The following is a 24,081-nucleotide window of genomic DNA, read 5'->3' as shown; positions in this document are numbered from 1 at the left end:
CACATAATACGACCCAACCGATAAAGTGTGACCATCCCTGTAAAGTGGTGGTCCATCTTAATAACCTGACCTGACTTTGGCAGAGACCAAATAAAAGTGCACAATTAACTCTGATGTTCAAGGCAGTTTCCCACTGCATGTTAGCAATTCTATCACTATCGCGCCCGCAACGGCCTTTTTAGTTACAGAATCCTTGTCTTGCTTTGACGCCAAGTTGGATGGGATGATTCAGTCATTGGATGGTCCAGGGGTGGGAGATGTGGCCAAGTCGCTGTCGTGGCCTGACAACATCCCATTCGCATATCTATATAAGCCTTTCTTGACTCCAGGATACTCCTGTTATCGATATGTAGAGCTGATTAACCCGTCGGGACCCAGCTACTGTAGAGCCATCTTGACAAGTCTCTCGGCTCCAACAGTAACTTTTCTTAATAATTAATTTTTATGGACTTATGTCTGTGTTTCTTGGACTCTTTGTGTCATTGTGATAGCCTGTGATCTTTAAGCTTCTGGTCCAACATTGTCAACGTCATAACAGCCTCTCACTTATGCTTGTTGAAATCTTACTACCAGCTGCGAAGCCATGAGGATCAAAATGTGATACGGGTAGATACATCATCGCTGAGGAGAGAAACGCCTAAAAGGCTGGATTGACGCCACGATGACTTGGGTTATCAAGGTGTGCTCGCAAAAGTATACCTGGCCAGCTTGCCTTAGGATGCTTCGTGGTGTCGGGCAACGTAGAGCCGTCACATTGGTCTAACTGTTCTGATTGATGGACAACCGCATCGCCAAGGACTTTCTCAATATCAAGTCGTGGTAAGTGACTCTCGATCTCGGACGAATATTCGACAGCTCCCATGGCCTGGCGGGTAGCTAGTGAGAAGTCCATCATGACTCCATATCGCACCAGGCGGGATAGCGGATAGATACGCTCAGCAATACCTGGAGAGGTGTGCAGCGCGATTGCTATCCAGACTTGATGGCTCAACTCTTCAGATATACCATGCGATAATAGGTGAGCTTTCGCAGCATCTGCACCCTCAATTTCAAATCGTTGGCTCCCATTATATAGATCGCTGGTACCAAGGTCGTGACAAATACAGGCGACATATAATAGCCTGAGGTTGTTTGGCTGACACCATTCGCTGCCCTCCTTCTCTGAGAGCCATCGGGCGAGGAGAAAAGTTCGTATAACATGATTGAAAATAGGTTCGGGAAGCGCTCGCCAGGCCAGATCCAAAGCGGCCTTGCATATATCTGCCTGGGGCAGGTGTTCAAGCACAGAGTTAGAGAGTTTTGGGATGGTATTATTGTGTTCCATGGTCGTTGCCACTGTGCAATAGTTTTAGCAAGTCGTTAGCACTGATTTTCCAATATGGTTCATGGTATTGTACACCGATATTTAGGTAATGGGTATTAGGCTTTTAAATGGTAAATCGTGTTAACGCGCACATGCCCTTTGGGTCAGCCATCCGCCGTGGAGATTCGAACCTCTCTAGCCCAAGCCGTAAGCAGCAGCTCTGCGGTGCTGACACCCACTTACGGTCCAACCTAACGCTTCCTCTCACGTGGTGTCTCAGTAGCTGAGCCACTTCTCCAACGGACCGCTCTAACACACCTTGAACCTATTATATGTCAAATTTGGCTGCGGATGCTTGGTACTATCTCTCGACCGCTTTTCAATCCATAAGCACGTCCATAGCGTGAACCTATTGGCCCTTAACGCCAGGGTAGGAGGTCATTAACCGAGAGTGGATGCCAAAGGGCGTGGCTAATTCTGCGCTCAACAATCCCTTCACTGAACATGACTAGACATGACCCAAGGACCCACACCGGACCAGCGACTGAGCCGGACACGGAACCTTCCCATGGACTAGTTCAAGCATGTCCATTGAGTGTATATTGATCACTAAAATATCCGGGAACTCTTGAGTGATCGTGGAGGATTTTTCAAAGTCGTCATACAAAATAGACGGGAGGAATAGGCGGGCGATGAATAATCTGTGGGAGGATCCAGTGTCAGTTTGGCAGGTAGTCATGTGGTTATTCATGTTTCGCACGACCCTTGCAGCCCTCAACCTCATCAGGAGGGGCTGATTAATAATAAGCCCTGTCAACTTAGTTAACGTTAAGTTACCTAGTTAACTTACTGACCAGGCAACCCCTGAGGATGAGTCACCGCCAATCTTGATGCCCGATTCGTCCAGAGGCGGTGCTATACGAGCCGGAAATTGCAAAGCCATAAGGTGCCCACAGCAAGTCCAGCATTGACGGAGAAGACAGCCAATCTGACTTGCAGCATAAATGCAAGTCTTCCAATCCTAAATCTGGATGTTATTGGTCCATGCCTGTACTAGTGCACGCCGAAATTCTCTTCTTCATCATATATTCCCGAGAGTCTTTCTCAAAAGACTTTGGTCCTCTGCCAGTCCCACGCATAAAATCTGCATGAGAACATCATCCGCGCAGGAGAAGTAGCTGTGACTTCATTTCATCAGATATGGGTAGTTTGAAACTGCAGACAATTACCTACAAAAAAGTCGGCCAGCTTCATATACAGCTGGATCTGAGACTCCCTCCTAATGCTTATAAACTACCAGTCCTTCTTTGGTTCCACGGTGGTGGCCATCTGTATGTCCCAGCTGGCTATAGTGCATTTGTTGGAACTTGATAATTAACACGTCCGTCTTCAGCCAGGGCCGACGAGATACGCACATTCCGCCGCATATGATCCGCGGTGTAACAAAATACAACTATGCATTCGTCTCGGCCGATTATAGATTAGCCCCTCAAGTAGGCGTCCAAGATATTTTTGAGGATGTCCGAGACTGTATAGCCTTCATCCGAACTGAGCTAGCTAAGCACACGGGCCCCGGTGTCCTGGATACCCACCGCCTAGCAGTCTCAGGAAGCTCAGCTGGCGGTTACCTATCACTTCTTTCTGGCCTGTATGTCAGCCCTAAACCAAAGGTCATACTTTGCATCTACCCAATCACGGACCCCCTGGGGAGTTTCTTCACTACCTCCCAACTTCACACCCTGGGCGCAGCACGCACTGACCCGCGTTAATCGCCGAGTTCCTGAATCCTCAATCCCACGTAGTTGCTAACAGCGCACCCGGCGACGAGAGCAGCCGGAACAAAATGTACAACTATATGCTGGAGAAAGCTAACCTCGCCGCTCTCCTACGTATCCGGTCCGGAGACGAGTTCCGCATTGCGAGGAGCATCTTTCAGTGTGGCCTACCGCCAACATATATTGTGCATCCGGATGGAGACCAAGACGTTGGCGTTGATCAGAGTGATGAAGTAGTTGGTGTGATGGTGGGGTTAAATATGGAGGTAGGCTACAAACGTGTGCATGGCCTATCTCATTTCTTTGATCTCGATGAGCAAGTCCAGTTGGAGGATATGTACGAGTTTTTGCTTAAGCATCTTTGAGTGCGTCGTTAGTCCACGACTACGGCATCCTATGGCATGCCTATGCAGACTAAGATAGCATTGAGGTGCACATGCTGCCTCTATAGCTGCTGTCCTGATCTGTCTGCAGTCTGAGGTCGGCTTTATTGTCTCTTTACCGGAAGATTGGGCATTCTATCACTGCCCGAAGATGAACCTGGATTTCCTTCGTATCTGCTCCAATGATTGCGACTGTTCAAAGGAAGTAGCGGGCTCCCATGGATCGCTTCCAGCAACGGATGTAGAGCAGCAAATAAGTGGTCTGTAGACCAGCATGAGTTATAGCGCCATGAGCGAAACCTCTCAGAGCAGTTGACCACTCGAGAGGCATTTTTTATGTTGATGCACGGAATCTAGACCTTCTTATGTGGTATGCCACATAAGGTCATTCATGATTGGGTGCTCATGGTAGTGTCCTTATATGAAGGTGTCTGAGCTCAGAAGGCATCCAACAAGAGGAATGCCTTCTTGTGAGAATCATCTTGAGAGGAAATCACGCCTGTGAGGTTCCAATCGAAAGACAATGCCGGATAAGATGTATCTATTTACGTGAAATGACTCATCAGGGTGAATAAGTTCTAGAACAGCTGTCTCATGCTCATAATCGTCCAGAAATTTATCGCCGAGTTGCTAGCCCATGTGTATTGTGGCTGCGGAAATGCTTGGCAGGCACCCATGCCACTGTTTTGTGGACCGTGGTAGCACTGCAGTGCTAAGCTTTCTTCGACTTCCGCAGCCATGTTCCCACCCAATAGTGACAGCCCCGGCTCCTGAGGCGCTAAATCGGTGCATCGAGGCATGCCAGAGTGCACCCTCGTTCGCACTACTGCGTGGGGTCGCAACAATAGAGATAGTTGACCATATGAGACTTGCACCTGGTGTGCAAGTCAGTTCGCGGTCTTCCGTCTCCTAGTCGTACCACCATCCACAATCTTTGGGCCTTATCAGTCAGAAGAGAAGCTGTCAAATTCCTTCGTGCGATATAGTAGTATTCTGTCGACGCCATCATTTCGCATCTCGAACAGGCTGATCCAAAACCTGCGGCACCGACCATGATTTGCGTAACTTGTGCCATATTGAGCTTCTTCCATGGACATTCTAGTGGCGTGCTTCTCAGCCCTCGTGAAATCATCAAGGCGGCCCGTAGCAGTCTGTAGCTCTGCAGGGTCGAGTAGTTTGGCGACCGTCATGATTTATCCAACGCGCAGTTTCCACTAGGAATTGCCTATAAATACACCCTTGAAATCACTCTATAGCTAGTTACGAATTGAATCAAGGAATCAAGATATTAAGCTAAGGTATCCTTAGCTATTTGCTACTACTATTCTTCCTTGAAGTTCCTTCATACCTAAGCAAGCCATGTATTCCCCTTTGCATTGGTGAACTTCCTTTATCATTCCTATACCATATTCTATTTTCATTCACAATAGTCTAGCAGGATATATATGCTCACTTAGAGCTATGTAACTTTATTTTAGCTATTATTAAGAATAAATACTAAAATAAGTATATATAGTTAGGTACTACTATTAAAGATTTAATAGATGAGATTAACATGCCCCTCCTTCCTCCTAATAGCTATAGTCTTACATGTTTATATAGAAGTCATTGAGTCAAGGCTATAAAGGAAGTATTATTTCTAGATAATAGCTAGTAGTTAGTAACGTTATATCATACTAATAAGCCAAGTTTGGGGAATCCAGGCTTATAATCTAGTATAAGAGATAGAGAATAAAGCTCTTATAATTATGTCTCTTTTAGAGAAAAGGAGAAAGATGCTGGAAGCTATTGAACTAGGGTAGATAGCCCTTAGATTATTTGTTCTTTACCAGTCAATGGATGATGGATCTAAATAATGGTGGGCTGTTGGTAGTGAAGATATATATCAAACTGCAAGAGGTACTGTACACAAGGCAGTGTCAGAAAGATTGGAGCACGCAGAGACTAGACTCGACATATACCACCTTGGAGGCGTAGCCATACTGTAGTTGGATATATTATTTCCTCATTAATGTACCATAACTTAGTAGTCCGCCTCTGATGCCTCTATGGCTAAGACAGCCAGATGCCGGTGCATAGGTGAGGTAGTGATTTGCTGACACGCGGAAAGCAGGGGAATAGTAAAGAACCACCAAATACATGTATAGACTGATCGTTTACCACCCATCTTCAATGATGGAGTATTAAGGTAGATATTTGATTTACTCATGGGATCCATTATTATTATCCAGAGCCCAGCAGGAATCCATCAGGATCCATACCAAATTCCCTATTCTCGAGCTACGACAAGTCCATGTTCCACTTTTTGTCCCCATTTCCCCCAATCAGTATGACAGTACGGAGTAATAACAACAAGTAGTCACACCATCGGATCGTCTTCTTCCTCCACCTCCACCCCAGTTCCTCCACATTCTAAGCGCAACCGAGTCGCACGGGCTTGCGACTGGTGCCGTGTGCATCGCATCAAGTGTGACAGCAGCTTGCCCTGTCAGAATTGTCGTAATCGAGGCAGTAATTGAAGCGAAAAGAGTGCGACCGAAATCCGCACACTGCCCCAGGCTGAGAGGTTGTACCCACTCTCCGAGCGCGTTGGCTACCTGCAACTAACTGCCACCCAAATAGAGAGATTGAGCGACTACGACAACTTGTTCAGGGACTTGAAGAACAACTAGAAAATGCCACCAATACCAATACTGCCTCCGACGGTGACGACCTGACGATTCGAAAGGAAAACCGACAGTTGGGGACAAGGAAAGGATAGGACAGAGTCCATACACGTACCGCACACTCCGCACAAACCCAGCGGTATGGGCCATCGTCGGCCTTCTACTTTATCGGTCGCATAAGCGCATATCCCAGCACCGTTTTCAATGAAGCTGAGGACGATCATAACCTACAGCCCAACTCCGCCAGTCGCATCTTTACCAGCCCTACCTCGACTAGAGCCCATCCTGGAAGAGCTACCGGCGATTTCTGCGATCGCAGATAGGCCCGTCGGGTCGGAGACATATCTCAATAGCATCGAGGAAGACTTTTTTCTAAATCTTGTTTTGGCATTCATACTATCCGACCTACCAGATTGTCGATGAGGCGGAGTTTTGGGAGCATTATGAATCCCCTCTGGGTCAATTCGGCCACAACATGAAAACATTCTGCATTAGTCGATATAATCCTAACTCTGTGTATGCAATATGGGGTTGCCTTAACCCTGGATAGCAGAGTTGACCCCTCCTTCAGGTCCGGCCGACCCGACAGTCATGTCGACGCCAGCGACGCAAGTATCGCGGGTCGATGGTACTACCGTCGGTCGCAAATTCTCCTCGTTTCGAAACTGGAAAGTCCGTCCATCGACCACCCTGCAATGTCATATCTTTCGGTCGTCTACCTGTGCAACGCTTCTTTTCAGAACATGGCGCACACGACCCTGGCGCTCGCGGTGCGCACCGCTCATGTCCCCGGGCTGCATCTCGAGCCGCCTGAGAACCTACCACGTCCCGAGCGAGAGCTGCGCAAGCGCATCTGGTGGACGCTGTATACAATTGAAAGCAAGACATGCATGAAACTAGGTCCATCATGCTCCGTGCCTGACATGCCTGCGACGTGCCAACTGCCCGCCGACGATCATGAGCTGGCTCGACTGTCGGTGTCGAACAACGCAGCATGTGGCAACAAGTTGACCTGGTTTACCTACAGCCGCCTCCTCAGGACATTAGTGCTAGCGGCTCACCCAGTTCATCTTGGATTTTATTATAGACGTGCTGAGATTCTGGCTGCCAATGATGCGAGAGTCTGTACTCAGATTCATCGTCTCTGGAAATCTTGGCGGAATTCCTCACATCGCAGATGTACAATATTACGGAAATGGTTACGGAGTGTCCCTGACACCATGAAGACCAAACGCAAGGATGGTGGAGAGCCGTTCTCGACCAACCGATCCGGACTAGATCTGGAGCGGTATGCGACCTCGTGGTTGCAGCGCCAACGGCTTCTCCCCGAGCTTTTCTACCGCAACCTCTCTATGAACATCTACTAGCCCTTCATCTGCTTCCCATCCACGTCACTCACCAGCTTCAATAACACACCTCTCGCTGAAGAGCATGCAGTCTCTGGCGTCAATCATACCACCGCCATCACACACGTCCTGCGCCAAGTTCTAGCCGCCACTGACTTCCTCAAAGGCTGGTACGAGGCCCTTCAATGGCAGTGGAAGACTCTTTCCATGATTGGGTTCATCCTTGCCAACTCCTCACATCCGTCTACGCCAACAGCTCTCGCGGCCGTCAGCGACGCCATCACCGTCTTCGAGGTCTTTGGCAAAAACTTTGCCGTCGGTACCTCACGGCTCCCTCAGCACCAGCCCAAACCCGTCCCATAATAATTGCATTCATCGATGGTGCCGCACCGCACAACGCACTGCTCGCTGCAAACATAGTCAAGGAATTCAGAAACACCCATTTCGCAACAAAGGTTCCAAACCCCTTGCCGAGATGCAAGATAGCCACTGTTAAACCCAGAGTAAATCCCACAGCTAGCCAACCCTGTTGTGCACGTTAGCGGACGTGGGTTGTGGCTTCCCAGTCACAAAGTAGGTGGGGGGTGCGCATTGGGAGTCAGGGCAGTAGATAGTTCGTCTGCATAGGAGCAGTGGACTCAAGGAATTCTCCGCCATGAATCCTTCCCAAAGGGTAGCTCCTGTCATTAATTCTGCGATAGGCTTCTACTACAGCCGACCACGAATCTCCGGTAAAAGAGAAGGATGCTTACAGGTTGTAGTAAGGGCATGAGAAATACTGGGACATAGTGGTCAACAGAAAACCTCAACATTGACTGCAAGGGGCGTGTGATTATCATTCGCTTTTCCTATTGCAGGGCTCTACTCGGCTAATATCTGATAGGAAACAGGACACTTAGTAGAGGGTCAAGTAAGTCTGCAGTTAGGAGTTACATGTAGTAGCATATATACAAAGCACCAGCTACCTGTGTCCAGCAAGGAGGATACGCTGCATCTTTAACGCTCCTAGAGATGGTCCTATGCCTACGCACGATTAGTGACAGGGAAATCGAAGAATATGCTGGACCCTGTTGTCCCTATTGTCCCTGTTCAAAGTTAAATAGCTAATGTAGGCCTTGTCAATACACATATTATAATATTTAGTTTACAAAACCCTCCATAACAGTCACTAAGCACTTCCCCAGTTTCTAACCAGTTTTGTCTCTACATCGAACATGTCGATTCCAAAAGCCGGACAGCACTTCAGGAACACGGTTGCCCTTGTGCGTTTATTCAACACTTTGAAGAGGCAGTCCTGTATTAAGATGGTGCCAGTCAGCAGCGTGAATGTTCACTAATTTCTTCCATCACCTAGGGGCCTGCTCTTGGATTCGTGCCTATCGCGGTGCATTTCGACCTATTCAGTTGTCTGCAAGAAATCGGCAAACCAGCTACAGCTCAGGACGTGTGTGGAGTTCATATGAAGAAATATGGAGCCTCAAATCTCTGTACGCTGTTCCATCATTAGCATCTATCTCCCAGCTGCAACTGGTGCTAACGAGCAATTCAATGCCCGACAGCCGTCCCGCTCGCCAGTAAGTGTGAATTATCTTCCCCTGCCGAAAACGTGTACGTGACGGGAACCAACCTCACAATCACTGTGTTGAGATGACACCCTTTTCGTGATGGGTGGACTCGGCTATATCGACCTCCTGCCCGGCGACGTCTACGCCGCCAAAGAAGTAACCGAGTACCTCGTGGCCACGCCCTCCGCCCAGCACGGCGCCCTTCACCTGTAATACCTACTTACCATATGCACAATCCTTAAACTGACTCTGGAAACAATAGCACAACTGAAGGCTCCTGGCATCGGCTTTCCTGATGAAACGGCTGGAAGACACAAACTTCGCCTACCCCTTCAAAGAATGCGAAACGCCCATCCAGTATGCCTACAAGCTCCTGGGTAACCAAGCTCTTTCCCAGGAACACGTTTACTCTATCATGCACCACACCCGGCCGCCTAGACAGCTTTAACACATTCATGACGGGCAAATTCGGGCGCTGTGGCACAATGCCTGACAGAGCTCGCGCCCTGGGCTACGACTTAGACGGACTGATTTCCAGCACGGAACACCCTATTATCGTTGACGGCGGCGGTGTCCGGGGCAGGTTACTCCTAGAGCTGAAAGCAGCTTACTCGAATAGCCTGGGGAAGGATAGCCTTGTCTTGCAGGAATATAACGCGGAGATCGGTGCCATCCCAGACATCACAGTAATGACGTGGAATTACAAGGAAGACGGAAATGAGCAGCCTGTGAAGGGTGCGCTTATATACTCGTTGGCAAATGTGCTGCATAATTTGTCCGACTCGGAGGCAACTAAGCTCCTCAGGAAAATGGCTAGGGCAATGATACCATCGTCGCGGTTTGTCATACAGGAGTCCACGAAGAAGGCAGGGTGCGCAACAACCCATGCGGCGATGATCATTATGCATGCTGGAAAAGAGAGGACGGCTGCTGAGTGGAGGGAGCTAGCGGCTTCCTCGGGATTGAAGGTTACGTTCGAGGCATATCCTCCGGTAGGAAAGTGTTTGGTTGAGATGATGAAGGTTTCAGAGTGATCAGAAACAATCTAAGTAGGGGATTATTCAATATTAAGGAAAGGAGAACTGTTGGGACTTTCTGATTGTAATATATCTCATACCATCTACGTGCAAGTCGGAACCATCCATATTCATTTCCACCTAGCTCGCACAGGGGGAAACGTTTAGCAATAGTTATCATGTGCCTAAAGCAGTGACTAGAATATTAGACTAGCTTGTGTCTTCTGAATAAATTTGAACCATAACTATGTCTATGATGCAAATCAGGATTGGGACGAAGCTTTCCTGTCTCTCCAAGGATGTTGGAACCATGGCGACGGGAATGGGTTGTTGGACGCAGAGTACTTTTGCCACAGAATTAACCCATGGCTAATTGAGATAATGATTGCCGTGAGTTAAGTTCAGTGTCATGCAGTCAGAGCTTATTTCGCCTTGTCGACGATTTCCGTTTTCGTCTAATGTGTAGAAATTAAACTCTGTTGTTGACGGCATTGCCACGGTTTGTGTTGGGCTTAGGCCTAAAATGCTGAACCTTGAAACATATCATTTCCTTACAGCTCGTCTAATTTGATTTTATTACTGTTTGCGGCTGAAAGCTTGCTGTTAAGGCTACTGAACAGGAGGAGGGATAAACCAAGGTGAGGTCATCTTGCAAGGTTATAAGCTACTAGTATCAGGAGTGCCCTCCAGGCAAACTAATAGAACTACTTCCTTTCCATATCCGTGTCTGGTTATTATAGTTCTCAAGATAATATACAAGATATGGATCATACCGCGGGGCCAAAGGAGTTTGTCCTTTGCTTTGATGGGACTAATAACAAATTCCATGGCGACTCATCCGACAGCAATGTGCTTAAAATATTCAGAGTAAGCCCTGCATGCTCTGTGAATAGACCCGGACTTACCTAGAGGAAGATGCTCGATCGGACTACCTCCAAGCAGTGTCATTATTATCAACCTGGTATTGGCACGTATGTAACGTCAGCCTCGCTTTCAGATAGCGGCATCACTAGAAAGATCAAGTCCGCGTATGTGAAAGCGAAAGACGCTGCGATCGGGTCGACATTGGCTGACCATGTCATGGGCGGTTATAAGTTTTTGATGCGATATTACTGCCCTGGGGATCGAATATACTTTTTCGGCTTCAGTCGCGGGGCATATGTTGCCCGCTTCCTCGCTGAAATGCTGGACAAGATTGGTCTTCTGGAGGCGGGCAATGAAGAGCTGATACATTTTGTCTGGAAGACATTTGCAAAGTGGCAACAACGCAGCGGCAACACCGAAGAAGAAAAGACCGAGAAGGAGAAGTTAGAGCAGTACATGAGGGCATTTAAAGAGACATTCTGCCACCCTGTGTCCAACCTGTGCTTCTTGGGCCTGTTCGACACTGTCAATAGTGTACCCCGATTTGAGCGGGCCTGGATGAGAAGACACAGCCGGTTTCCTTATACTGCCCGCACCTCAGCCAAGGTGATCCGCCATGCAGTGAGTATCGACGAGCGTCGGGCCAAATTCCGCCAGGACCTCATATCAGACGTTACCCCGACGCGGAGAGAACACCGCTTTCGGTTGCGCCAGCACCTGGAGAAACATCATATGCATCTTCCTCATCATAGTCACCACCAGCGCCATAACAGCCGCTTGTCGGGCTCTGCTCAGCAACCTAGTGCTGTTGCTTCTTCCGCTTCGTCCGAGAACGAGGAAATCAACGACGTGCAGGACATCGAAGAGGTATGGTTTCCCGGATGCCACGCAGATATCGGAGGAGGATGGCCATTGAACACAGGCGAATATGCTCTCAGTCAGGTGCCGTTGGTGTGGATGGTCCACAATGCACAGAAGGCAGGACTGCGATTCGAGCCAGGAAAGTTGAGGCTCTTCGAGTGCTCAAGCGACTCAACTGGAGATCATGCAGGACCCTCACCGGGCGAAAATCATTCAGAAAACGAAGATCCCACGTCTGGTTTCGAGTTTTTTCTCCACAGGTCCAGCACAGATTCACGAATGCACGACTCTCTCCGATTTGGCAAGGGGATTCACTGGACAACTGTTCTTTCCTGGAAAGTCATGGAATATCTGCCCTTCCGTCGGATGGACTTGCAGGAAGATGGCTCATGGAAACCCATTCGGTGGCCTCTACCTTGCGGAGAAGTGCGCGACATTCCTGATGATGCCAAGATTCACGTTTCAGCCATTCGTCGTTTGAAGTCAGATCCAGAATATCGGCCGGGGAACCTGATCATGGGAGGTGGAGGGAGAGGGAAGAAAAAGGCACCAGAAGAATGCGGAATCGGGGAGTGGGAGATTGCGGACTATCCTGGCTGTCCTATAAAAGGAACATATGTGCGCAAGCCGCTATCAAAGGAGGCACGCCATATGGACCATTAATGTTTCCAATGTAACACGAAGATTGTGAGTATAAAAATACTGGTAAGAAATCCGATGTTCAGTTATAGTACAATGATCCGACCTGGCTTCCTGCTAAGAGCTGATAGGTTTGCGGGCTTGAATTGACTGGATGTGCTGAGCAGATCAGAAATGAAGTAAGGGTGACGGAGACCTTACATTACACATGGCCCTCTTTAAAAGAATTTATGTAATGTAGTAGAGAGCCCTGTATTTAATGGGAGAAGACTCCAGTAGCAAGTGGAATTAGCACTGTACTCTGTTCATTGTGTGTGATATAAGTACAGCTGGCTATATCAGACAGGAGCCTTTTCTTGAACGTCCTTCTATGTGCTGTAAATATAACCTTGCATTACGCACTTCTATGGTCATACTCCCGACGCTTGTTCGTCTCTTGATTTGGTGAACTTGCATTTGTATTGCTGGTAAGTCTCCTATGAAGAACCAGGCCAGAAGGAATCAGACGCAGCAATAGAGACAAGAACTCGAATGATATGGAATAAAACGCTATTAGAGGTTTTTCACTAGTTTCATGGGGAATATGATAGGGGTATTTCAGGATGATTGGACGCTTCATTTGGAGACATTAAGCCTTAATCCCTCGGAGTATCCACAATGTATTCGTAACTTTTATGCCGAGCCCTTTCTGCAAGTCTTCGAATACAGCAGTTAAGGAGCGGACTCACCTTTTATTCCATGCTTCTGGAGTTGCATTGTCGAGATTTTGGATCTGCAACTCGACAAGAATATGGAGCATGAGTCACAGCTAAATCCTAAAACGCGCCACAAGTAGCCAAGCAACAATTCTCGTAAATATAAATTTGCCGGAACCATGATAGACCGCTACTATCAATTTTGCCAATGTCCCGGTACGTTACATACGAAGTCTCCATGAACCGGCTGTTCCTTTCCTGGGATTTCTCCATCGTAATGGAGTTTCCAGCCTGTCATCCTGTTAGGCCTGCATTCCAAGCAACTTGCAAGAGAGGAAGACGCTTACTCATTGGGAACGGGTAAAAGCTGCTTTGATCCTCGCGCATATAAGTATAAAATCCATGTTCCCGTGGGATCTTCTTCAACTGCCCCTGCGCTCCTGGAGCGCGGCGAAGGTTGTCCAGACGGCCCACGACGCGCAGCATGGCCGTCAAAGCAACTTTACTAGCTTCGCCACCCAGGCACGTATGAGGACCTACTCCATAATGGATATACGACTCCATAGGACGGTTGAGGTCAACTTCATTGGGCTTTGGAAATACGTTAGGGTCGCGGTTTGCATCAACCTATTGTTAGTCAGCACCCAACGCCAGTGTTCGACGATTCGTCAATAGTAGATCTGCACAAACGAAGACATACAAAGCTCACGAATACTTTGTCACCCGGCTTGATATGGACCTTACGACCCTTGTCATCGAGGGTCAGGTTGGTATGGGATTTCCGGTACGAGCCAAAGATGCCGTTCAGGCGGATCGCTTCCATGCAGTAGTGGAGAAGCACCTCGTCCGACGCGGGAGTGTCTTCCTTGGCAAAGCGGCTGATGTCCGGCAGATGCCTCCGGCCATTATCGGATAGGTAATAGTCGATGATTTGGGTGAATACCTGGGCCTGATTCGGCACCATGGCGACGGCAGTCGGAAGAATTTGAGACCATGTTACCTGTTCAGGATCCAGGCCACTCTGTAACAGCCGCTCCACCATGTGCATTCCATACTCAAAGAGCGCATTCTTGTTAGTATGCATATTGCCAAGCAGAGTGGCAATAAGTCCAGACGATTTGATGGCTTTGACATTGATCTCGACGAGCTTACCCAGTTTCTCCGCTGCTTCGCGAGCCTTGTGGCGCAGCTCGAAGGATTTGACAGGTTCCGCATCAAAGAAGATAGCTGTGAAGATCACTGCCATTGCCTCAAACATCTCGTGTTCTGTTAAAATCCCATGCGGATGTTCTCTACTCTTGAGAGGGAGAGAAAACACGTTGGCAGCAAAGTGAACATGGGCAAGATTCCCGACACTGTTCATAATTCGGGGAGATATTAGCATTAGCAGTGGACATTTTCTCATAAGTATAGGATGTAGATAAACCCACTCGCGCGAAATATCCACCTGATTTACGTTTCCAACCCTGCATGACTTTTCTGTCAAGAGCTGTTGGGTAATGTCGAGGTAGAACTGCTTGACGGCGTCGTGCCATTGGCCACGATAGAGCGCTCGTGACATAATATTGCGCTGGTTTGCATGAGTGGGCGCGTCGCCTGAGAGCATAAAGTCCCAGCCCTGTGGCCCAAATACGTACGCGGTTGCTTCACCCCACATCACCCGGAAATTCGACGCATCCTGAAGGATATGACGAACGTTGGCATAGTCAAAGACAGGTATTCGCTGCGGAATATACGCTGGACGATCCCAGGAGAAGTCCTCTTCGCGGCCCAGCGCTTTCATAATGACGCGGTTTTCACTGGGGATCGTCATGGGATAGTGAGCGTAGATTGAGTTGTACTTGAACCACTTGGGAAATGCTCGCAACGCAAGTCGGTAGAACGAGCAACCTTGGTTGACTTCCAGGTTATAGTCGGCCTCCTTAAAACCCCAGTTCGTCAGGTTCCGGGCATTAAATTCCTTCTGTGTCTCTGTTAGCTTTCTACTGAGCTCGAATACCAGTGGAAGTCTCTCACTGTGTAGAATCGGTCACCCCGAACCAACGCCACAGCGTCCGACAGAACAGCGCGGGAGACAGTGTATCCTGGGGCAATCCCCACCCCCGGGACCATAGGTTCTTTGGGCTCCTCTGCAACGATCCCGGGGTACAGCTCCACATAATCTGGGTGCTCGTACAAGTGCCGCAGCTGATCTGCCACATAAGGATCTGAGTTGATTTCCTCAAAGCTTTCGTAGGGTTTCAAGTCAAAGAACTTGCGGAATTCATTCAATGACCCAACATTCCACTTGCGTGCCTGCTGGATACCAAGAATCTCAACTGATCTCAAGACCTTTGGAACGTTGTTGGGCCCGAACGAACCGGACACCTCTTCAATGGCGCGAGTCAATATGTCCACCAGGTCTACATCACTAAAAGTACCATCGCTTTGGCGCTTCAGACCCGCGAATGTACGCTTGGAAGGGTCTTTGTCCATCCTCGCATTAAATTTCCTCATGCCTTCCATAAGATCCTGCAAAGTGGCTTCCTGTCCAGGCTTCCCAACAACTTCTCGGTAAGTTTGCTCCGTCCACGCCTCATCTTGGCGGCCAATCGTCGAGTGCCATCGATACGCGAGATTGAACTCAACTGAGCACTGGTTGCCCTGTGCGGTGGGTATTTCATCCTGATCATCATGTGTGCGGGGATCCAGATTCCAAGTGCTGTTGTCGCGGTTGAGGTTGATGATTGTGCGCAGGTAGTCGTATAAGGTAATGTTGATATACATGCCACAAGTGATAAGGCGTGCAGTTTGGAAGAGGTCGTTGTCGTGTTTAGCCCAGGCCGCCCGGGCTTCGACTGGGTCGATTATCTCAGCTTTGGGCTTTGTGAATCGACCATTCTCGTTGATAATGGCTAGCTGCTCGGCGACATGATTGTGGAATCTGTTCAGCATGATCAAAATGACCCCCGAGGCCGCCGGCAGGATGTGGAGACGTGGCTCAGAGAAACAGTCGGGCTTGATCTTGCCACCCTCGAATGTACGTATCATGTTCTGCTCGTCTTGATTATCGCCGTAGAGAGTGGACAAGTCAAGGTATGATGATGTCTTGTTGATGCTTTGATCTGGATAGCCAGTCTGGAAAACGTCTGCCGTCTTATTCAGTTCGGGACCGACATTAGGGCGCTACTCAAGCACGTACCATGAATGATCAATGAGGCCCAGGTGAAGAATATGCTCGAGACATAATTCGGATGTGGCTTGAAAGTTTCCCGCGCAAAAATACTATCGAAGATTAAGCCCGGGTCAGGCATACTCGCTGGCCTCATCGTTGACGCTTCGGTTGTTCGAGCATATTCCGTATTTGCTGCGCCCAGCCGTGGTAAGGTGGGATTGTTGTAAGACCCATCAGCCGAGCGATAAGCGTATTTGTCACCGACATATCTACTTCATCTTAATACTATTCCAACAGCGTCGTTGAGCTCGGTTGGGAGGATCTTACGATAGGGGAGGATGGGGCAGCGAGTTCCATAGAATGCCTAGAAACTTATGAGTTCCCTTCTCCCGGATCGTGGATTTGTCGGGCAATTTGGCCACCATCTAGAGACAGCATAATCAGCATTCTTAGAGTGTTCCCTCAGAGCTGCCGTGGTCACCTGAATGATGCGTTCCATGAGCATTGTCTTATCGTCCACCGGTCGTCCCAGGGCCTCAGTCTTGACAAAATCCTTTACGGTTTTGGCATCTCCTATGCCCAGGGACAGAAGATCTTCCCAGAGGCTGCTACCCTTGGAATCATCTTTTACGTAGGTTCCATTCCCTGTCTCAGTTGGCAGAGGGCGGGTAGCCTTGTGCACCACCTCGGAAAGCTCTTTAAAACGCCCAATTGAGCCGCCTTGTTCGGCGCCCACGTCGGGCTTTGGTGGCTCTCGTGACTGCTCATTGAAATGTCGCACCTCATGAATACGTTTGGGCGTAGTGTCAACGAATTTAGCATGCGAATCATTACCAGGCTTACTGCTCGCGCCCTCGGTTTGTGGTTCTGGTCTCATTGTATTCAGTAACTCTTTGCAATCGATATGAAAATTCCAAATGATTGGAGCAACCCGAGAAGTATTGTGCACACATCCTCCTTAAGTACTCTGTGGGAAGTATACAGTTACATCGCCTTCAGGTTTCAATGACGCGTTTGTTTGACACAAGCTAAACAATCGAGAACCCGCTGTTGGAAGTCCCCTCCGCCCTCTCCGCCGCTTCACGTCATCCCCGGATCACAACCCTTCGTAATATTTAAGATTTATGGGTACCCTGGAAGTTAAATCAAGACAAAGGGCAATGCGGGCAGCATTTGACAATGGGTCGGAAAGGCTGTAGACAATTTCATTGGATGGTTGGTGGCAATATTCCGCATTCGGCGGACCATCTTTACAGTAGTATATGACACTTACTTGGGGTTCATGATGACATACTGTGCAGATTCACATAATGGTGTAGATACTATCCAGTTTGAAACAACTATTCATTTGAGTAGAACTCACATGGTAATAAAATGTTATCTTCCAGCTATACTATACTCGGAACTCCTCTGTGTCAGTTACTATTCCTCTAGCTCCTACACCCATTTAGCTATTGCGGTCGCTAAGGACTGATTCCATACTACGCTCCTGGTATAAATCTAAGACACCAGCCCAACCCTAACACCAGCCAGATTAAGGGATCAGCACACCCGCATCTCGCAACGGCACCTGGCTGGGCCCGTGCCCCCAGCTATCTGGTAGAATAAGTAGGGCATTATTCTTTTTATATTATTATACTGCATCTGGCTATGCTAGTTATAGAGTCCAGATATACTAGCATAACTGCAGAACCCGTATACAACCTATTAGAACCAGCTACGCTAATAGGTTCTAGAAGGGGCCCCATTACATCTCTCTAATGAGCTGTACAGCACTCCCATTGGCTGCGCTCAGGGGAAACAGCGCCATTGTGACGCAACTTGTTGACGCCCGGGCTGATGTTCACTGATTAACCTTTTAATAGTTATGCTGTCTCTATTAAGCGTTCACTTTCTGTTAAGCATAAGCTCAGAATACTTATAGGATGCCATTTTTGCTAAAGGTTGCCATGTAAGCATGACTGTCCTTGTTAGAAAATTAGGAAGTTGAGTCTTGCGTGCTAGAGCTGTTAGTGATGCTGCCTACTTGTTCAACTCCCAGCGTGCAGTATCATGTTAATGTGCTTGCAGGCATGCAGATTGACCTGGGTTAACAAGACTATTGTCTGTCTTGGTCGCCTGTCTGACATATCTGATATATATGGTCGACAGCCAGCTCCATGTCGGCCTATGAATATGGTTGCTGTGTGGTCTAGTGAGAGTCTACATCAAGTGATTAATGGCCTAGTTAGGTCTTTCCGTCTTGAGTCCTTGACCTCCTTGCTCTTCGTGTTACTGTCATGGTTAGAAACTTGTATAGCATACAGCCCAAGCCCGGGTGTTTATATAACCTAGGCCTGCAGGTTCCCGACCTTGGTTGCTTGATGATTTGACCCAGTTGACCCTGCTCTGCAATGTTATCTATAGTCTGATCACATCGCACACAGGGTGGGATATATACTCAAGGTTTGCTTGGTAGGTTCTCAGATATGGTAGCCTCTAGCATTGTACTAGGCCTAGTAGGGATAAGCAAACAGGACTATTTCCTGGACTCTCATGCATGTAGTGAGATATTCCCAGGAAATTGCCCCAGACATACTGAGAGCCGGTTAGTGGTATAGACTGTGTTAGGAGCTAATCAACGCAGTAAGCAGCCACATACCTGCTGATCCCTGTAAAAGCTAACAGTTCTCAGAATTCTGGTAGCCAAGAAATACAATACATCAGGCTTATCAGCAGCTCTATGTAATTAGTATTAAGGCGCTATATTGTGCGCTGACTGTGGATATTGAATTGACCAAGGACTGGAAGGCTGGCGAACTAAGATGAAAATTACAAGTTTGTGCTATCCACCATCAAGCTAGCCTAAGCTTTTGTTGGCTAGTTTCGATTAAAAGAGCTTTTGTGTCCTACAGTCAGTTGTGATCATAATAAACTTGCTCGTTGAGGCTAGACCTATTCTCATAGAATAACCAGAAAATAACCCGGATAAGAGAAGTCCCCCCCTTAAGAAAAACCGTGATATGTGATTGCATGCTATTACTATAGATCATACACTGCCAAGTAATCAGGATTCCCCCACACTATTTCTGTCTGCGATCTATAAGCACAGTATCTAAATCCATCCAGTTGCTGGATGAACTAATTTATAGTATAATCTAAAATATGTAGCTCTCTTAGACAACCCATTAAGGCAGCTAATTAAATCAAATGGCGGACCAATCCTTTATCTGTCATCACTGTTGCCTAACTTTTGCCACATTCGTCCTACATCGATCACTTTTGCAGGGGTTGATAAAGAAGCCTGGATCTAGTACTACTGTTAACCCTAGTGCGGGAAAGCTTAGGGACAATTTAGGGAAAGGTTTCAGTTGTGGGAGTTGGGGGTTCTAATTACATCCTTTGATTTTAAGACTGTCTGTCAAACTGCCATGATGTTTCAGGCAAATAATAATGGAGGGACTATATATATATATATATATATAGGTCCAAGAAGGGTAAATATCCTCACTGGTACTGAAGTGTGAACTTAGGATAGTCCTGTTGAGATATACAGTGCTGTGAGCTCTTCCATCCTGGAATGTGTTTAGTACTACTTCTTCTCTAACTTTTATGGCACCCGTCCAAGGTCCATAATGTATGAGAGTGAGCTTGTGATCACCTTGTGCCTAGGAAGACCTAGAATACATTCATGCTTCAGCAAGAATTCTGTTGTCTCTTTAATTTCCGCCGCCTGAAGTCCAAAGATGCTGATTCTTAGCCTTGCTTGCCCATATCAGTGACTCCCTGTAAGGATAGATATCTACTCAACAGGATAAACACTCCTGAACGGAGTCATACCCAGATTGGATATATACTTAACAGTGACTCCTGCCTATCATGTTCTACAGGAAGGTCAATATATGTGCTCCATGTCCTGCTCTTATGCCCTGGGGATCATGGATTGATACGCCCTGGCCGCAGAAATATAACAGCAAAGTAGCTGAAGATCCAGAGCAGAATAGAAAGTTAATTTCATTTATGACTATGGTACAATTTCGCAAGCAAGGATATTTCAATGAATTAACACACGACCACTTGACGTGGTTGGGCTTGTCAACAAGGTGTTCTAGTGTATGCTGTGATGTATCCATCTTGATTACTATAATTTGTAGTAACTCTTTCCTCTACCGGATTCTCTGATGGTTGCAGGATCGTTGTAAGATCCAGGAAACTTAGGTCCCTGAACGCGGAAGATTAAAAGCAGCTTCAATTATGAGATGTATGGTGGCCATAACTGCTAACACATAAAGTGAATTCTCAAAGGATGAATTTTGTATGAACATATTTGCTCACAAACCATGCCCCTCCTTAGTTGAAGGGAAACATAGAGGCACACTTTTACTCAACTGGTTATCTCTGTGCTAGAATTGTAGTTCGGCTTGAAAGGGCCTGGATACCTAGATTGTCTTAAATCCTTGGAACAGGTGGAGCTCTCCCGCCAAGAGTGGAAACACACACACGGACCATAGTTATTTAACACACATGGCATGATGGTGACACGCAGCCAATGTGAGCTTTGGACAACGTAGTTATGATTAAACTCCTACCAGCTCTCATCTGAACCCATGATTATCCTACCGTCACTTGACACAAACAGCTTAACCTTAAATATAACTAAATTTAAGTAGCCACCGATAGAGAATAACCCCTACTAATCTTGTCCTCTGATACCGAGAGTAACTGTAGCTGAACTGTAGTTAATTAAAAGAACTAGAAGATAATGCAATCCGCAATGTTTGCCTTTATCATATGAAAATGGTTGCTAATCCCTGCAAGCTAAGCTAAAAAACCATCAGTTTTGCGGCAGTACTAAGAACTGTCAACTAAAGGCCATATAATTCTGGATAGAAGTCTTGCCATCTCTGACTACGCTAAACATGCACAAGCCCATGTATAGATTAATGGGTCCCTTGGTGTGAAACAGTGAGGAAAGAGGTGGCATGTCAGGTATATACATCGCAAAGTACGAAATCTAGAACAGTCTTGTCAGAGAATAGCATGCGACCAAGCTTTGATGAAGAGCTATTTGGTTTATCAAGATCATTTGACATAGGATGACTCGACAATGACTCGAAGGGAGAAAGGCTCAGGTGGTCATACCATGGGATATCTTTATTTTTATTATGCTATATAAAAGAAATGGTCTCTTTTTGCAGAGATATTTCAGATCGAGCGTCCGGAAATATTTGAAGTGACATACAATTAAGGTCTTGCCGCTCAATTCTTCAAGCTTAGTGAGAGATATCTGCTTAACATACTTTACCAGGACATGAATATGGCTCCTTTATGCAGCATTATTCCGGAATATGTATTGCTGAACATTGTTGAAAACAGACTGGCACCACAGCATGTCATTAATCGGTGCCAATCCACCATTGAAAAAACCAAGCAACTTCAGGATATTCGTATTCGTCACGGGCAGAGTATTACAGGCGCTCAGCAGCAACAAACCCCCCAAGGTATTATCCCACCTTATATCCTAGAATCAATTGCTCGAAATGCCAGGACAGAGCAACAACGCGAGGCGGCCCACCACACACTTGCACATAGTGCTAAACATCGAACAGTAGCAGGGCCTGTACGTCAACTAAACCGTACAGTGTACAATGCGCAAAATTCCCGTGATGATCCGCCTCCACGCGACAAGATTTTGCTTAAGGAAGGTGGTGAACTTCTCACCGAGGAGGAAGATCCGACTAATAACGCAAATGAGTGCTATGTTGGCCTTGAGAAGATTTACAACTTCTATTTCCATTTCTTTCAGCGAAACTCAATTAATAACAAGGGCATGAAGCTCGAGGCCTTTGTGCATGCTGGGGACCTCTACAACGCCTTCTGGGACGGCAGCGTGTTAGTCTTCGGTGATGGAGATGGAATAATCTTTGATGGCTTCACAGATGAACTCGATGTCATTGGCCATGAGTTCACTCATGGCGTGGTGCAGTATATGAGCCCACTTGAATACAAATTCCAGAGTGGCGCCCTCAATGAGTCCCTTGCTGATGTCTTTGGTATTATGATTAAACAATGGGGCGAAGATCCAAAGTCTCCTCAGACTGTTGACCAAGCGAACTGGCTTATTGGGGAGGGACTCTGGGCTCATAGTGTCAATGGCCGGGCTCTCCGTGACATGAAAAATCCTGGAACAGCTTACGACGATGCTAAAGTGGGAAAAGATCCTCAGCCCGCGCACTGGAAGGATTTTAAGAGACTTGGTGAGGATGAGGATGCAGGCGGTGTCCACATCAACTCCGGCATCCCAAATAGAGCTTTTTGCCTTGCTGCTACTATGATTGGCGGTTATGCTTGGGAAGGTCCTGGTCCCATCTGGTACCGCGCTCTGACTAGTGGTAAGCTTCGCCACAAACGTGCTACGTTCAAAGATTTTGCAGACCTTACTATTGAAAATGCTGGAGCGCATGTCGATAAGGTCAGAGAGGCGTGGAAGCTTGTTGGATACCCATTCCCCGAGAAGAAGAATGAGCTATAACAAACTGTCAGAAGGAGTTGGGCTCGGAATACAGTGTCCAAAAGCTTTTTGAATTGTGTTTGCACAAAGTCCAGTTAGTTCATGTTCATTTAATGTCAGTAATTTGCCTCCTTGTCATATTAGCCGAGAAGAAACACTCCACCAAAATTATTAGAGAGTGATGGAAGGTTAGGAGAGCGGACAACTTTCTTTGATTAGGAATACTGCTTCTAAACTATAATCATATGATCCTTACTTAAACTCACAGAGAAGAATCTTGGCAGTCTTTTGAGAGTTTAGTAGACGCCATAATGGCTTTACTAACAGCATAGAAGTTGATATGGGTTTAGTGTGTCAAGTGAAACTAGAGCTTACAGAGATGGAACCTGCTAAGTTAATTAACATATACATTCTTTTAGGCTTGAGAATATAAACAAATTTTAAAGGTAATCATATTTGGTTGTTAAATTAGAATGTTTTCTGAACAATGCCTCTTGTATATGCCTCAAGAGCATGTAATCAAAGCTTGTGATGACAGGTCCCAGGAATTCAAAATCTCCTTCCATCAGCTGCGTAAGTGCAAATGACCTCTGCACATCTTATGGTATTTCAAGAGTGTTTCGACCATTGTATTGAGTCCATCGCAAGTGCAATGGTCTAGGCCACTCCCAGAAAGACCTAAGCCTTTGCAGATAATAAGTAAGGGTTCATGTGTGAAGAAACATGCCATTTAATTAAATTGAACATTCATCCTTGGCATAGGAATGACCCAAGCTATGCTTGGTGTGAAGATAGATACTCCCAGTGCCTAGATGCCAATGGCCAAAGCTTAATTTTAATTTGCGCAGGCTGATTCTTTTGTGCCGGAGTGCCAAGCACAACCTCATCTCCTGACATACTTGGCAGCACGCAATACTGGTACGTACAAGAGGCTCCACAGTAAGACTCCTGCTCCCTAATGGCATTGCAATTTTAACTGATCTTCCTGTAGAGTATTATTGATCCTTGGAGGCCTGCTGACCTAGTTATCCGAATGTATCATGATGAAATGTCTTATGACTTTACTGAGATGTCATGCATCCCAAAGTTTTACCCAAATACCATCAAGCGGCATGAGCTCTGTCTGGCCAATGAGTATGTTGATAGGGTTAACAATTTTTCATATGTTTGTGACTATGCACCGTTGTCATAAATATTATGTAGTTAATGTAGCTGAAAAGAATGGCCTTAGATACTGGATATGTGAAGCACTAGTCTAATTAATAGGGATTACTTAATATATATGTACTTACTCCTATATTCTGTTCTAAGATCAGTGACTACA

The 24,081-nt window shown here is 46.9% G+C and overlaps 7 protein-coding genes across 7 annotated transcripts; 5 read left to right on the top strand and 2 right to left on the bottom strand.

The window, feature by feature from the left end:
• Positions 1-637: 637 nt before the first annotated feature.
• Positions 638-1,324, bottom strand: P174DRAFT_425468 (uncharacterized protein; the record flags this gene model as incomplete). The annotated part of the gene is made up of 1 exon (XM_024825288.1): positions 638-1,324. The coding sequence occupies one exon, from the start codon at positions 1,322-1,324 to the stop codon at positions 638-640; it is 687 nt and encodes a 228-aa protein (XP_024677505.1).
• A 960-nt stretch (positions 1,325-2,284) lies between these two features.
• P174DRAFT_516144 (alpha/beta hydrolase) lies at positions 2,285-3,443 on the top strand (the record flags this gene model as incomplete). Its single annotated transcript, XM_024832290.1, has 3 exons — positions 2,285-2,634; positions 2,697-3,067; positions 3,106-3,443. The coding sequence occupies exons 1-3, from the start codon at positions 2,504-2,506 to the stop codon at positions 3,441-3,443; spliced, it is 840 nt and encodes a 279-aa protein (XP_024677504.1). The 5' UTR covers positions 2,285-2,503.
• Positions 3,444-5,509: 2,066 nt separating this feature from the next.
• P174DRAFT_464646 (putative transcription factor) lies at positions 5,510-7,836 on the top strand (the record flags this gene model as incomplete). The annotated part of the gene is made up of 12 exons (XM_024830427.1): positions 5,510-5,540; positions 5,862-5,972; positions 6,086-6,200; positions 6,228-6,373; positions 6,447-6,508; positions 6,540-6,585; positions 6,623-6,840; positions 6,868-6,983; positions 7,008-7,133; positions 7,155-7,369; positions 7,414-7,415; positions 7,495-7,836. The coding sequence occupies 12 exons, from the start codon at positions 5,510-5,512 to the stop codon at positions 7,834-7,836; spliced, it is 1,530 nt and encodes a 509-aa protein (XP_024677503.1).
• Positions 7,837-8,687: 851 nt separating this feature from the next.
• Positions 8,688-10,072, top strand: P174DRAFT_464645 (uncharacterized protein; the record flags this gene model as incomplete). Its single annotated transcript, XM_024830426.1, has 5 exons — positions 8,688-8,735; positions 8,828-8,960; positions 9,121-9,247; positions 9,312-9,415; positions 9,477-10,072. The coding sequence occupies 5 exons, from the start codon at positions 8,688-8,690 to the stop codon at positions 10,070-10,072; spliced, it is 1,008 nt and encodes a 335-aa protein (XP_024677502.1).
• A 744-nt stretch (positions 10,073-10,816) lies between these two features.
• On the top strand, positions 10,817-12,442 carry P174DRAFT_379308 (T6SS phospholipase effector Tle1-like catalytic domain-containing protein; the record flags this gene model as incomplete). The annotated part of the gene is made up of 2 exons (XM_024822898.1): positions 10,817-10,921; positions 10,970-12,442. The coding sequence occupies 2 exons, from the start codon at positions 10,817-10,819 to the stop codon at positions 12,440-12,442; spliced, it is 1,578 nt and encodes a 525-aa protein (XP_024677501.1).
• Positions 12,443-13,309: 867 nt separating this feature from the next.
• On the bottom strand, positions 13,310-17,144 carry P174DRAFT_379600 (peroxidase/cytochrome P450 family protein; the record flags this gene model as incomplete). The annotated part of the gene is made up of 8 exons (XM_024822927.1): positions 13,310-13,404; positions 13,461-13,740; positions 13,814-14,468; positions 14,544-15,076; positions 15,130-16,241; positions 16,295-16,536; positions 16,595-16,692; positions 16,749-17,144. The coding sequence occupies 8 exons, from the start codon at positions 17,142-17,144 to the stop codon at positions 13,310-13,312; spliced, it is 3,411 nt and encodes a 1,136-aa protein (XP_024677500.1).
• A 4,413-nt stretch (positions 17,145-21,557) lies between these two features.
• P174DRAFT_464642 (thermolysin metallopeptidase) lies at positions 21,558-22,778 on the top strand (the record flags this gene model as incomplete). The annotated part of the gene is made up of 1 exon (XM_024830425.1): positions 21,558-22,778. One exon carries the CDS (start codon positions 21,558-21,560, stop codon positions 22,776-22,778), a length of 1,221 nt encoding a protein of 406 aa, XP_024677499.1.
• Between the last annotated feature and the right edge of the window lie 1,303 nt (positions 22,779-24,081).

The sequence above is a fragment of the Aspergillus novofumigatus genome (assembly GCF_002847465.1).
Source record: "Aspergillus novofumigatus IBT 16806 chromosome Unknown P174scaffold_11, whole genome shotgun sequence".
Classification (NCBI taxonomy): domain Eukaryota; kingdom Fungi; phylum Ascomycota; class Eurotiomycetes; order Eurotiales; family Aspergillaceae; genus Aspergillus; species Aspergillus novofumigatus.
Note: the sequence above shows the minus strand (reverse complement) of the source record. Positions and strands in the feature narration are given on the sequence as shown.